Source organism: Neomonachus schauinslandi, chromosome 4 (assembly GCF_002201575.2).
Source record: "Neomonachus schauinslandi chromosome 4, ASM220157v2, whole genome shotgun sequence".
NCBI lineage: Eukaryota > Metazoa > Chordata > Mammalia > Carnivora > Phocidae > Neomonachus > Neomonachus schauinslandi.
Genome location: NC_058406.1, coordinates 10,577,300 through 10,590,214, shown reverse-complemented (window position 1 = coordinate 10,590,214; position 12,915 = coordinate 10,577,300). Strand labels below are relative to the sequence as shown.

The following is a 12,915-nucleotide window of genomic DNA, read 5'->3' as shown; positions in this document are numbered from 1 at the left end:
CATCCACTTCTCTCCAACCCCAACACTACCCCCAAATCTGTCCACTTGTCTCCAACCCCACTACCACTACCCAAGCCGAAGCCACTGCTGTCTCTTGCCTGGAAGACCATGCAGCCTCCCAGCAGGCCTCCCTGACTCCATTCCTCACACTGCAGCAAAGCCAGGCATTTGGTCATGCTGGGGGTAAAAACCCCCAAGGCCCAAAGGGACATGGCTCTGCCCACCCTACCAGCCTCGGCTCATGGTCACACCAGCTTTCTCACAGTGCCCCACGTGCGCCGCCGAGATATCTCCTCCCAGCCTTTGCGGGTCCTGCTGCTCATCAGGTACATTCTCATTATCCAGATCTCTCAGCCTGTCCTGAGAGAGGCCTCCCCCGGTTATCAGCTCTCCCCACACTTTTCCCCACCAAAGGCTGTCTTCTGTTGATTTCCCTCCCTGTGCTAACTACCGTCTATCACCATTCTGTTTGTCAGCCCAGTTACACCGGGTTGTCTGTCTTCTCACCTACAATGTCTGCTCCATGAGGGTAGGCACGCTGGCTGTCTTATCCATGGTGACCTCTAGAGCTCATGGTGCCCGGCATGGAGCACGTGCTCCATCCGTAGTGGTGGAATGGACGGCTGAGCTCAGAAGGCACAGTCCTGAAGAGCCCCCCAGGCCCCCCACCAGATTGCCCTCCTGGCTGCAGGTGCCGGCTGGAGGAAGCACTTAATGCTCAGCAAGGCTGCCTCGGGACCTACTGTATGCAGGCAGCATGTGAGCAGGTGGGACTGTAGTAATCGGCCATAGGGTTGAACGCCGCAGTGGGCGGGGGGGAGGGGCGCGGGAGAGGGATGGGCAATGAATGGGCTCTGCAGTCAGGGACTGGGGTTCCCAGCTAGGTGAGGGCAGCACCCGCACATGGCACATAAAGGCAGCCACTCACGTGTGGCACGGCCAGTGGGTGCGGACGCTGCCCGGAAGCTGCACCCCGCCCCCTGCCAGTGCCGGGAGCGAACCCCTGTTCCGTGGCCCTCCCACACATCCTGTGACCGCGTGGCGCTGTTAATCAAGGCGCTCTGCTGTCCCCCTCCCCCCGCCAAGGATCCCGAGACCCTGGCTGGAGAATCCATGCAGCACTCCCTAGACACAGTCATTGGTCCAGGGGTGGGCATGTGACCCAGCCTAGCCAATCAGAGTCCTTCTTTGGCATTTACTCTAAACAGAGAAAGAGCTAGTTTTTCTTTCTCCCGACTTTTGCGCTTTAAGATCTTAAAAGCCTGAACTTGCTGGAGACCGTTTTGCTGCTTTGTGGAAAGAGACGGCCTAAAGAGGAGGCCAAAGGGAGGCAGGCGGGGCCGAGACAGAGAGGTGGATACACCCCGATACTGTCCGGCCCTCCAGATACAGCTGTGCCTGAAGTCCATCTCTGGGACTTCTCAGTTACACAAGCCTGTGGTCTCTGCCCCACAACCCCCCTAAACAGCCACAGTGGGAAGAGAGGGGCTGCTTCCCCCCACTGGGGAGGTCGGCGGCTCCTAAGAAGCCCCCGCAGCCAGGGCAGGGCCAGGCTGGGGGCAGGACTCACCTTGCCGGTCTGCAGGGTGGGGGGGGTGTGAGTGGTACAGAGTCTGCTGGCTCTGCCGGATGGCCGCGGTCAGCGGGAGGTCGGCCTGCACCACCCACTCCTGGTTGCCGTTGAGCACCGTCTCCCCTGGCATGGCGAGTGAATGCCGCTTGGGGACGTCCTTGGTCAGCGTAGCTAAGGACTGCTTGGCCTGGAGAGAGGGCCGGGAGACAGAAAAAGACAATGTGATCGAGGCGACCTCTTGGCCTGTTGCTTGGCCAGGACCCACCATGGTGAGAGAGCCGGGAGTCCGACCTTGGTACCAGGCGATCTCTGGCTCTGCATCACATTGCACACTCACTTGGGGTTACCCCTTAGTTCCTGCTAACACAAAGTGAGACCAGGGTTACAAGAGAAAGGGGGGTTGTCCAAGGACATACTTATCACCCATTCTTTCTGGTTCTCCAAGGACCAGCTGGGATTTGAATCAGAGTGGAGGAAAAGTCACTGCCTTCCTGAGCCTCAGCTTCCCCTCCTGTAAAATGAAAACCCCAGAGCAAGCAATCTTTAGGGTTCCCTCTAGCTTGGACACCCCAAGTCTATGAAATGACTCCCCCTCCATGGCAGAAGGAGGCTGAGTTGGAAGGTATCAGTCCCATCCCCCAAGCCAGGTAATCATCTCCCTTCCAGTTTAGAAAAACCATCATGTGCTCAGGGCAACAGCCCTGGGTCTCAAGTAGGGAGTGGAAGATTATCTGTGCTTGACGGAGGAGAAACCCGAAGCTTAGAGAAGTGACTTCTTCAAGAATGCACAGCAAGCACAACATTCAAGGGGGTCCCAAGCCTGGGAGTCTGGCCATGAGCCCCGTGGTTTCTACAGCACCCACACTCCTCTGGGGCAACGAAATCACCAGCCCAAGTAATGCAGACTCTGAATCCATGAAGCAGAGACTGGGATGTGCCTGGTCACCACGGAATCCGCAGGCCCTGGCTTGGAGCTGGGCACATGCAGCGATCAATAAAAATCCTCAGAATTAACGGAAGCAGGCTCTATGTCCAGGCTGACAGCTCAGGGAATCTGCTCTGTTAACTTACCCCCAAAGCAAGGGAACAATCCTGCTAGGCTGGGGGTGTGGTAGGGTTGTTATAGGCTTGCAGCAACCCAGCAACATGGGAGACTCCCATTTCCTGGCCACCAGGGTACCGCACCATGTGCATCTGACCTCCTGGCCCTCCATCCGGCTACCATTCCATGCACTAAGCTGCCCTACTCCCTTGCTTCCTCCTGCCCAATCCATCTTGGCTGCCTGGAAGACAGACTCAGGGTTGAGAAATGAGCCCCAGGTCAGTCTGCCATCATGCGAATGAGCCCTCAGCTCTGCCCTCTTGCACACGTTCCCAGGCACCTATGCGGGAAGCCTTAGGGATCGCTCTTCTGTCCCCACCTGGCTTTCTTCTCCCAGGTGGGCCTCAGCTCTGTCTGGGCCTGGGAGAGGCACCTTCTAGCTCACCAGGCAGCTTGCTTGACATCATTGCTACTTGACAGCTGGGGGGTCCCCTACGACGAGTCCTGCAGGATGGGGTGGTGGTACCTCTGAGTTCTAAAGCACAGGGACACTTACAAACGGTCCACTCATGACAGAGCTACAACAGAGACGAGACCTACAGGAGAGGTGTCAACTTAAAATAGAGGCATGTGCGTGTGCATGCACGCCCAGTGCTGCAATGGGTCATCCTCCTGTAGCAGTCTACACCGCGTTCTTTGGCTGACCTCTTCCGCTGAATGTGCTTTAATGCTGGGAGCATCCCTTGAGCGCTGGCTCCCTCTTCTGTCTGAGCCTCTCCCCTCTCCCACGCGCTCTGCGCCTGGAGTTCTGAGCTAATGGATAGTGGGACATTGGCTCAAACCCCCTCATGTGACGGAAATCAGACAGAACTGGGTTCAAACTCCACTTCTGCTATTTAACTTGCTGTGTGACCTTGAGCAAGGTCCTCACGAGTAGGATGGGTAACGGAGAGGGATCCTTTCTGTGTAAGTAGCACCACCCAGAGTTGTGTGACAAAGTGGCCCAGCAAAGTGCTTTGGAGTTTGGGCTCAGAAATCGGACTGCCGGGATTTGAGCCCGGCTGCGCCCCTTCCCAGTGGGGGGGATCCTGAGTGAGGTCCCTCAGCCCTCGGTGCCACCACGCCCTCATCTGTCTGAGGGGGATCACATGGTTGCTATGGAGAGCCCTGGCCTATGGGAAAATACTCAATAAAGGTTAGTGACTTATCACGAAACATCTACAAGACGTGGACTAGGTCCCACGAAAGCCCAGGACGCCGGATGCCCTACTGCACGTTCAGTAAGTCGCAGCTGCGGGGGTTGGTGGGATCATTGATGCCCCCCGCCCCTCCACACACACACAGGGTGAGAAGATCCAGGAGGCAGGCTGGACCCTGCCCTGGGCCTCCCTCCCTGACTGCCTGGAAGGCCTGCTGATGGGCAGCCATGAAGTAGTCTGCGTTGGACAGTGAGCCTGGGCCCCCGATGGATGCTGGGAGTGCGGCTCAGCGGAATCCTTCACTAGCTTTTCAAGGCATTCCTGCTTGTCCAGGGGACGTCTCCGCTGGCCAAAGGCTGGGAGGATCCTGGTACAGGAACCTCCAGGAAAACATGAGCAGGTCTGTGAGCAGGTCTGGTCCAGGGCCAGGAGGTGGTGCTTGTGGCAGGCGGGTTTCCGCAGCGCGAGGGCAGAAGCAGCGCCAACCCAGAGCTCGGCCGCCCCTGTCGTCCCCCTGCTGCTTGACCCTGCCTCTCACCCGCCCTCACCACACCTGACTCTCGCCTGGGCCTGTGGCGGCTGCCATTTTTACAGACAAGGAAACGGAGGCCCAGGCAGGTTAAAAGTGACTTGAGGTCGCACAGTGACTGGCCAGTGGAAGGGACACGAGAATCCACACCTCCTCATCCTGGTGGGGCCGAGGACAGGATGGGGCTAGGTGCAGAACACCGGTCAACAGCTGCCGTTCACTGAGCATCTCCTCACCTCACCACCGCCCCAGGAGGAATATCTTAATAGTCCTGACTTCATACATGTGGAAACTGAGATTCAGAGAGGCTGAGTGCCTTGTCAGAAGTCACACAGCCTGAAGATGGCAGGACCCAACTGGGACTCTGTTAGGCATAGCCCGATGCTGAGACGGGGCCGTCCCACGCTCCCTTCTTGAGAAACATCCAACTTTACAGAAGACTGGTTCTCAACTGGGGCGAAATCTGCCCCTACCCACCTCCCCAGGGAACCCTGGGAAATGTCCCGAGACTTTTGTTTTTCCCAACTGGGAGGTGTTCCTGGCGCCTAGTGGGCAGAAGCCAGGGAAGGTGTTAGGCATCCTCCAGTGCGCCGGCCGGGCCCACAACAAACTTATCTGACCCCAAATGTCAACAGTGCTGAGGGTGAGGAGCCACATTTACAGTGTAGTCAATGGAAGAAACGTCTCCTGTTCTGGAGACACAGGGTTGACAGAAAACTAGGCCACCATGAACCAAGCTTTAGTGGGGGGGCGGCAGGACTAGCATTTCGGGGAAGCCTGTGATCTCGGGGGCTGGCAGTCCTGGCTCCCATCCCTTCTGTGTGGTGGACGCCAGTGGGGAGGGCCTGAGGGACAAGCCATGGCTGCTGGGGGCGGTGCCTCCTTCAGACCAGCAGCCGGATGTCTTTTTAAAGACCTCGCGAGCGAAGGCGCCACATCATGGGGCACAGGGCCTGCCCGACTCCACCTGCTGGGCAGCCCTGGGTGAGCTCCTGCCCCCCGAGCCTGTTTCCACATCCCTAAAATGGGCACAACAGGAATACAGGCCTCACTGGAGTGACTGCTAACGGGTATGAATTTCTTTTTAGGGTGGTGAAATTGTTCTGGAACTACACCGTGGTGAAGGTTGCACGGCTCTGTGAACATACTAAAATCCACTGAATCGTACATCTTAAAAAGGATGAATTTTATGGTAGGTGAATTATATCTCAATAAAAGAACATGTTAAAAAATATATACCTACACCCCACAGGGTGGTCCCCCGAGGCCAATGTGGTTACAGAGGTGAAACCATGCCGGGAGCGGTAATGCCTGGGGCGGCCAGGAGTCGTTAATCGGGAACACCTCCCCCCACAAGGGCAGGTGGCTGAGTGGGAGCGTGGGTGCTGCCACCCCCAAACACCCAGGGCTTTGCTTTCTTGGGAAGCCCGTCTTTGGCATTTACTCAAGGGAAGCAGGCCCTTCAGAGCCACACAGGGTGTGTGGAGACCCAGAGCCCAGCTCCCGCACAGAGGCTGGAAGGAGGGGCGATGCCTAAATTGGGACAGGGCCCGCTTATGCTCATCAGGCACCCAGCTGCTTCCCAGGGTTTTACTGTCACGGGTGGGTGTGAATTTGCCAGCTCAGCTCCCATCTCCTTGGTGGCACCTCAGCGTCACTTAAGAAATGACTCATCACCAGTGGCCAGAGCCAGGACCCCTAGGTAAGTGGTAAACAAGTGACCCTAGAAGGGCCATTTTGCTACCTTTGCTGGACTTACAAAAAAAAAAAACAACTGGGGTGCCATTCTGAGGCAGGTTCAAGTTCATCCTCCCCAACAGGGGCCGCCGAGCAGACCACTCCGTGTAGAACCCTGGCTTCCCCACCTCTGTGACTACCTTGGCTTCGAGTCATATCTAAGTCTGGCCCTCCACCTTCCCGCTGCACCTGTGAGCTCCTGACTTCCCTTCCAGCACATCCCATGTGCTAAACCAGCCAGAGCGGCTTTCGGCGGCTCACACCCAAGGCACATGTATAAGGCACACGCCCAGGGACGGCGCCCTCCCTTTAGTCTCGGCCTGGCAGCAGGGCAGTGGGACAAGCTGTCAACGCTGCCTGGAGCAGGCAGTTCCGGAAGCCTCCAGGGTGTGAAATTCTGCGGATGGCGGGCAACAGAGGGAACCTCCAGTCTGGTGAACACCCCAACAACACTGGGGCTGTCATGCATCTTAGCAAAGGCCCTCCCTCTGCTGCCGAGCCCTAGGCAGACATCGGCCACGCTGATGGATAAGAGGCCTGTACCCTAGGCTGCAAATACTCACCGTAACTATTCACACTTAGCAGAGGGGGTGTGATGCCCGCCAGAGGAGAGGGCAAGGATCTGAGTGCCGTTGGCCAGAACGGAAGCAGGCTGAGCAGTCTGGGCACGGTGAGAGGAGAAAGAGAGGAGATCTGGTTCCCAATTCTGAAAGACCCCAGAAATCCCCAGAATGCTTGAGGCCAGTGCTCCAAGGCCAGGAAGACACATGTGGCCATCTACGTACGGGGCACTGGGAAGACCTGCACCATCTTCCCAGGTCTGCAGCTGGGAAGGTTTCTGCCCTGGGCTGCAGGCAGCCAGCGCCACCGACCTCACTGGTGGGAGAAGCACCCACCCTTCGAGGGGACCTCGCAGCTGCAGCTTCTTCCGGCCTGGGCAGTTCTGACCACTAGGGGTCAGCATTGGACAGGAGACCCAGGAGAGGTCCAGGGGTCCTGACCCGCCACAGGGTGGCCCACGATCCTGAAGGAAGTGACCCCAGAGAAGGTTTGTGCCGCGATATCATCAGTTCGTACAGCACCACGCGAAGTGCTTCCCTCACGTTACTTCACTGAAATCCTCAGAAAGGCCCTATGGAGTAGATGCATTTAGCCCTATTTAGACTTGACGAAACAGGTCCCGAGAGGTGAAGGGTCCCGCCCGAGGTCACACAGCTAGGAAGCAGTGGGGCTGGATTCAAACCCAGAACCCATGGCTGTCACCACACGGTTAGCCCTCATCCGTGCTCTCTGCAGGAGGCCGTTGTGTTCTAAGAGCTTCGTGGGACCCCCTCACCCCCCCACCCCTCAGGAGCACCCTGCACACACTCCTCCCAGCCATGGTCACACTGAGCCCCTGGTGGTTTCAAAGGCCCCTTAAGCCATGGGCTCCCTGGAGTTTCCCGGCCATCTCCTGGGAGGGCAGGGTGAGGTAAAGACCCCCGCCCCCTTCCAGTACCAGATAAAGGGCACTGAAGCCCAGAGAAGTTCAGTGAGTGGCCCAAGGTCACACAGGAACAGGCAGAGCAGGACTCCAGGGCCCGGGACCCCTTCCACCAGGCCCGGACACACCACCTGGGCTCTCTGTCCCCACATGCGGGCTGGGTACTTCCATGGAAAACTCAGCGTTTGGAAGTTACTTTGAAGGTTTGTTTTGGATTGGGAAAAAAAAAAATAATATTTTTTCCTTGACAACCCAAGTAAGACATTTTCACTAGAGGTTTCTTGCAATCCTCCTACCCAGAAATAACCACTGTTAGTTTTTTGGTGTATTTTCTCCCAAATGTTTTCCTAAACAAATATGTGTATTTTAAACAAAAATGGGCTTTGTTTGTTGACAGTGGCCTGGGTGCGTGGAAGGGAGGATGGGCTCCCAGCACACTCGCCCGGCCCCTGCAGGTGGATGAGGGGCTGTGGCCTGGGCTCAGGGATCGATGTGGAAGGAAGCTGACAGAGCATCACAGACCCCGCGCCCAGCCGCACCCCCTCCCCGGCCCGTTCTGTGTGACTCCACCGGGGGACTCCCAGTGAACCTGTCCCCACACCCCGTCCCCAGCGTGTCACGTGGCTTCTAGCAGCCCAGACGCCCCGGCTGTGTGAAGGTGGGGAGGGGTCTCACCATGGCCAGCTCGGCCTCCAGCTCCTTCATCCGGTTGTCCTTGAGGTCCAGCTGGGAGCGCAGCGCCGTGGCATGGTCCGTGGCCTCCTTGGCTTGGCGCCGCAGCTCCCACTTCTCGCGCTCCAGCAGGTCCTTCTCCTTAGCCAGGGCTTTGACGGCATCCTCGCTCTCCTGCGGGGACAGAGCACCAGGCCGTTACAGCGGGGGCGCGGGGCCTCCTCTTGGAAGGGCCAGAGGGGGGCCTTGAGCCCTGGACCAGAGGAAGGTGAGGGGAGGCCCCCGGCTCTGCCACAGCTTAGCTGGGGGACCAGACTGAGACAAACCATTAGGAGATGCTCAGTAAATATTGTTTCTGTGAATCAATGAGCAAATGAATGCGACGAGTAAGTGTTCTTACCCCATCAAGTCTCCGTTTCTCCATCTTTGAAATGGGGGGGGGGGGTAGTTGATACTACTTGTTTCAAAGAATTGTTATAAAGATGAAATGACCTCCTGTGTGGGAAATACGTGGAGTCTGAGGGAAGTCTGGGTCAGTAGCGGGTGTGGGGCTTTGTCCGGGTGGTTTGGTAACGTGTGTGTCACGGAAAGGAGAGACGGAGAAAGAGACAGCGGCTGAGCAGCTGCTCTGGCTGCCCCGGGGGTCCCGCAGCACCCCACGGGGTCACAGCCCACGCCAAAGCAGGCGAGCAGCTGTGACTGAAGGCAGCACGGTCGCCGGCCGGTCCCCCACCCCGAGCCGTTTCCTCCGGGGTGCAGAGGGAAGGGCCCGGGGCTCCGGCTGCGCCAAGTGAGCGAAGCCAAGGGACAGACAGCTGAATCAGGGGGCCTGACCTCCGTGGGCAAGAGCCACGTGTCCGATCAGCAGGCGCCCTTCCCAAGAAGAAGGGTCCCAGTGCAGGGCCCTGCCCAACCCCCAGCAAGGTCTTCCCATTGATCGGATCAGGAGAGGTGCTCCAGGTCTGTGTGCAGCCTGGGGCCGTGGAGGGAAGTGGCCCTCCTGCCGTGTTTACCAGCCCTGTCGCCAAAGGCCTGACAGCCAGATGGCCAGAGCCAGGGAGGCCAGGGGCTGGCCTTTTCTCTGGGGTTGTCACAGGGCTGAGGCTACGGCTTATGGTCTGGGGAGAGGGAGTGTGGGTCAAATCCTGGCTCTGCAAGGACAAGCGGCAATAACTATCGGGCCCCCGCGCCCTTGTCTGTAACCCAGAGATAATACGCAGGGACTTCAGGGTGTTATTTTGAGGATGGAATGAGACAATCCACGTGGCGAGCTCAGCACGGCGTGGGCACACAGCAGTGCCTGCTCGGCGGTCCTCTCTGAGCAGCCTTCCGGGACCACCCGCCTGAGAGCAGCCCTGGGCTCTCCGTTCTGCCACCCGACGTTGGCCACCGAACCCGTATTCACGGATGCCGTGGGCAGGCACGAGCCACACAGAAATGCCTGCATCCACGGAGCTCTCAGAGCAGAGGCCCCCGGCACACGCCGTGTGAGAGCAGGGATGTGCAGCTTCGGGGCACGGGCACAGACCCGGGTCCCAGCGGGGACAGCCTGCACACAGCAGCGGGCGACACAGCTGCGACATGATCAGGCGCACTCGGCTGCAGGGGGCCGGCCAGGAAGGCCATCGCACCACGGCTCCTGGGCTGGTGCGAGCAGCCCGCGCCCCAGCTTCAGTGCAGCCTAGAGGGGATGCGGGGGATGGTCCCTTCCAGGACGTGCCGCTGGCCCCTGCTCTTTGGGCTCAGGACGCCTGGGTTTGAGTCTTTGCTGCAGGGCGCTGGCTGAGTTGTTCAACTTCCCCAAACCTCGACCAACCACCTCATTTGTGAGACGGCAACAGTACCACCTCCCAGGGTGACGGATGCTCTGCAGAAACCGGCCATGCAAGATACACAGCGACGACGGATGGTACTATCACCCATCACAGGTGGAGCTGTACTGAGGTTCTGGAAGCAAGACTCTCAGTGCAGGGAGGCATGCCACTGCTGGTTAGTTCTCCCTTCTCTGTGGAGCTGGGTTCAGGTGGGGTCAGGGCAACAGGGGACAGGCAGGGCCCCTAGCACACACGCGGAGGGGGAGCTCCTACCCTGGGGGCTGAGCCATGTCCTGGGCATCGGCCCCCAGCACCCAGCCGCAAGCCTGGATCACAGAAGGGCCCGGGAGATGAAGTGTGTGGAACTAAGTAACTGGGTAAGGACCGTCCCTTAGAACCGGCTGGTGTGCAAGAGGCTGCTTACAAAACATTTTTGAATTAGGAGGAAGGTCCCCTAGGACCCAAAGGGTCATCTTTGTCTCTGTGTCTGTTTGCAGTCACTGACTGCACTGGTCATGAGCAGACCAGAGGGAAAGCCCGTAGACAGGTGCTTTTCGACTTGGTGAAGACTCTGATGCCCCCTCCCATGATCATATTCCCTGGCGGCAGGAGAGTGGGCTCGGCAGCAACTGACACGGGATGTTCTGAACACACGCTGAGTACGGTGCCTCAGCGTTTTAGGCAATTATATTTAAACCTCGCAACCACCCGTGAGGTGGGGGACTGTAGTGATCCCCATTTCACAGATGAGCGCATTGAGGCCAGAGAAATAAGTTCCCCAGCCCCTCAGACAGTGTGGTAGAGGTCTCAATCCTTGCTGGTAACTGAGGCAGGAAAGCAACAGAAAGGAGACTGGCCAGGGAGGCTGGACCCAGATGTGCGTCAGGGTGGCTGGGATTTATGAGGGGAGGATTTGGCCCGCTGTGCCAGGCCTCAGATGCGAAGCTGGGAGTGGGGTCCCCCTACTGGCACCTGGGGCTCACTGGACAGAAGTAGGAGGGGTGCAGTGAGGAGGGGGTGGCAGGGGGACACAGGCCTGGCTGGGGAGGTGAGGAGGGCAGGATGAAGGTGGCCTATTGTGACAGCAATTGGCCCCCCGCCTGGCTGCCCGGCTTGCTGCAAGAACTTCCTCAGCTGATTTATGGAGAGTCCCAAATCCACCTCGGAACGGCACCCATGTGACAGGGAACATGCATTAGGCACAACTTTCTGGGATGTTGCAATTCTGTGAACTTTCTGGGCAGGCCCCGAACCCCTCATTTCTCAGCAGCCTGCGCCCATGCTGACCCTAGGAGCTCAGAGAACTGCGATCTGCTCCCTGCTCCAGGGAAGGCCTGTGGGGGTCCCCAGGAGGAACTGGCTGAGCAGGGGCAGGTGAAGTGGCAGGGCCAAGGAGGGTGGGGGGCACCTGAGGGTTCCCTTCATCCTGTTCACACAGGGACACTTATTTTGTGCATAAAAGGCAAGTCATTTTTTTTTAACCAGTTGCAAGATCTTGGAAGAGACCGAATGAAATCAGGACTTGCGGTTTTAGCTTCTCCAAACCAGCTCTAAATATGTGGCTTTGGGTCTGTCCCTGGACCCTTCATGGCCTCAGTCTTCCCATCTGTAAAATGGGGTTGGACCCAAGAAGGGTTAAAGACTATCACAATGTTACTACTCCACTGATATGCTGCAAGTATAAGAACAACTTGCTCCACATGACAACAAGGCTTAAGACAGTAATTTAACAAAAACATTCATGTTTTCCAAATTCCATTTTTCTGGAAACAAATCTGAAGGGTCTTATGAAGCCATTCCATAAGAGTGACATCTGATGCTGAGCTGTGGCTGTCTATGGCTGCCCACGGCTGCAGCAGCTTCAACCTTACCCCCCACTGCTGGTTGGACTTAGCAGGGAGGCCCCCCAGTTACCTGGACCTAAAAAAAAAGGGCATGGTCCAGTGGGGGAGCTGGATCTCCGTGGAAATTTTATTTTCAAGTAGGAGCCCAATTATAAAAACAAATTTGATGACCTACTGCAAGACAGAAGTGTTTGCTATTAAGCCCCAGGAAGGCCACAGTGCCACTGAAATGCCCAGCAACCACCCATGGCTCACGGGTGGGGGCGGCCAGGACCTCTTCTCTGTGGTCAGCCTCGGGTTGCTCCGTAAACATCAACAGTGGAAATAACTCATTTGTTTGACTAAAGTTCTACTCACCCCGCAGAGCCCAACTCATATGTCACCTCCTCGGTAAAGCCTTCCAAGACTCTTTCCCTGCAGGCAGAATTTCCTGCTCTCTCACCAGGGCTCCCAGGTCTCTCTGCACACTGTTATTATGGTATTATTAACAAGACGCATAGCTAATATTTACCAAGCCCTCAGTATACACCAGATGCCACACGGATCACCTCATCCAGTGTTCTTCATACCTCTCCAAGGTCTGAGGCTCTCCAAGGTGAGGCGAGATGCCCTAGGACACATACCTTGGGGGCTGGGATCTGAACCCAGGCCAGCCAGAATCCAGTGTCTACACTGTCACCAACTGGGCTGTCCAGCCCAGGCTTATTTGCCCAGGAGGCATGGGGACCCCCAGCTAGGGGCTATGCCCATTTCATCTCCATAGCCAAGCCCGAGTCCTCCTCAGGTGAGCAGGTGACATGGGCAGTGAGTGTGTGTTTGGGGATTAGTGAAGCCAGACCTCGTGACGGCAGAGAAGATATCCTGCAGGCAGTGGCAGGTAGGGGTGCTGGTGTCTGCAGAGGGGGTCAAGGGGGGAGGGAGCTGGCGTCTGGGGGGAGGAGAGGGAGCAGGGGAGGGGAGAAGAGGAAGGGAAGAGGGCTGAGGGAGCAGGAAGGGGATTAGGGGGAGCTGGTATCTGGGGG

The 12,915-nt window shown here is 57.6% G+C and overlaps 1 protein-coding gene across 1 annotated transcript in view; it reads right to left on the bottom strand.

The window, feature by feature from the left end:
• The window catches only part of KAZN (kazrin, periplakin interacting protein), a 433,985-nt gene that overhangs the window by 47,638 nt on the left and 373,432 nt on the right, over positions 1-12,915 (bottom strand). The window contains exons 4-5 of the mRNA XM_021684049.1: positions 8,239-8,409; positions 1,571-1,760 (exon numbers count right to left, since the gene is read on the bottom strand). Of these exons, the coding sequence (XP_021539724.1) occupies positions 1,571-1,760; positions 8,239-8,409 (361 nt within the window). The remainder of the gene's footprint in view (positions 1-1,570; positions 1,761-8,238; positions 8,410-12,915) is intronic.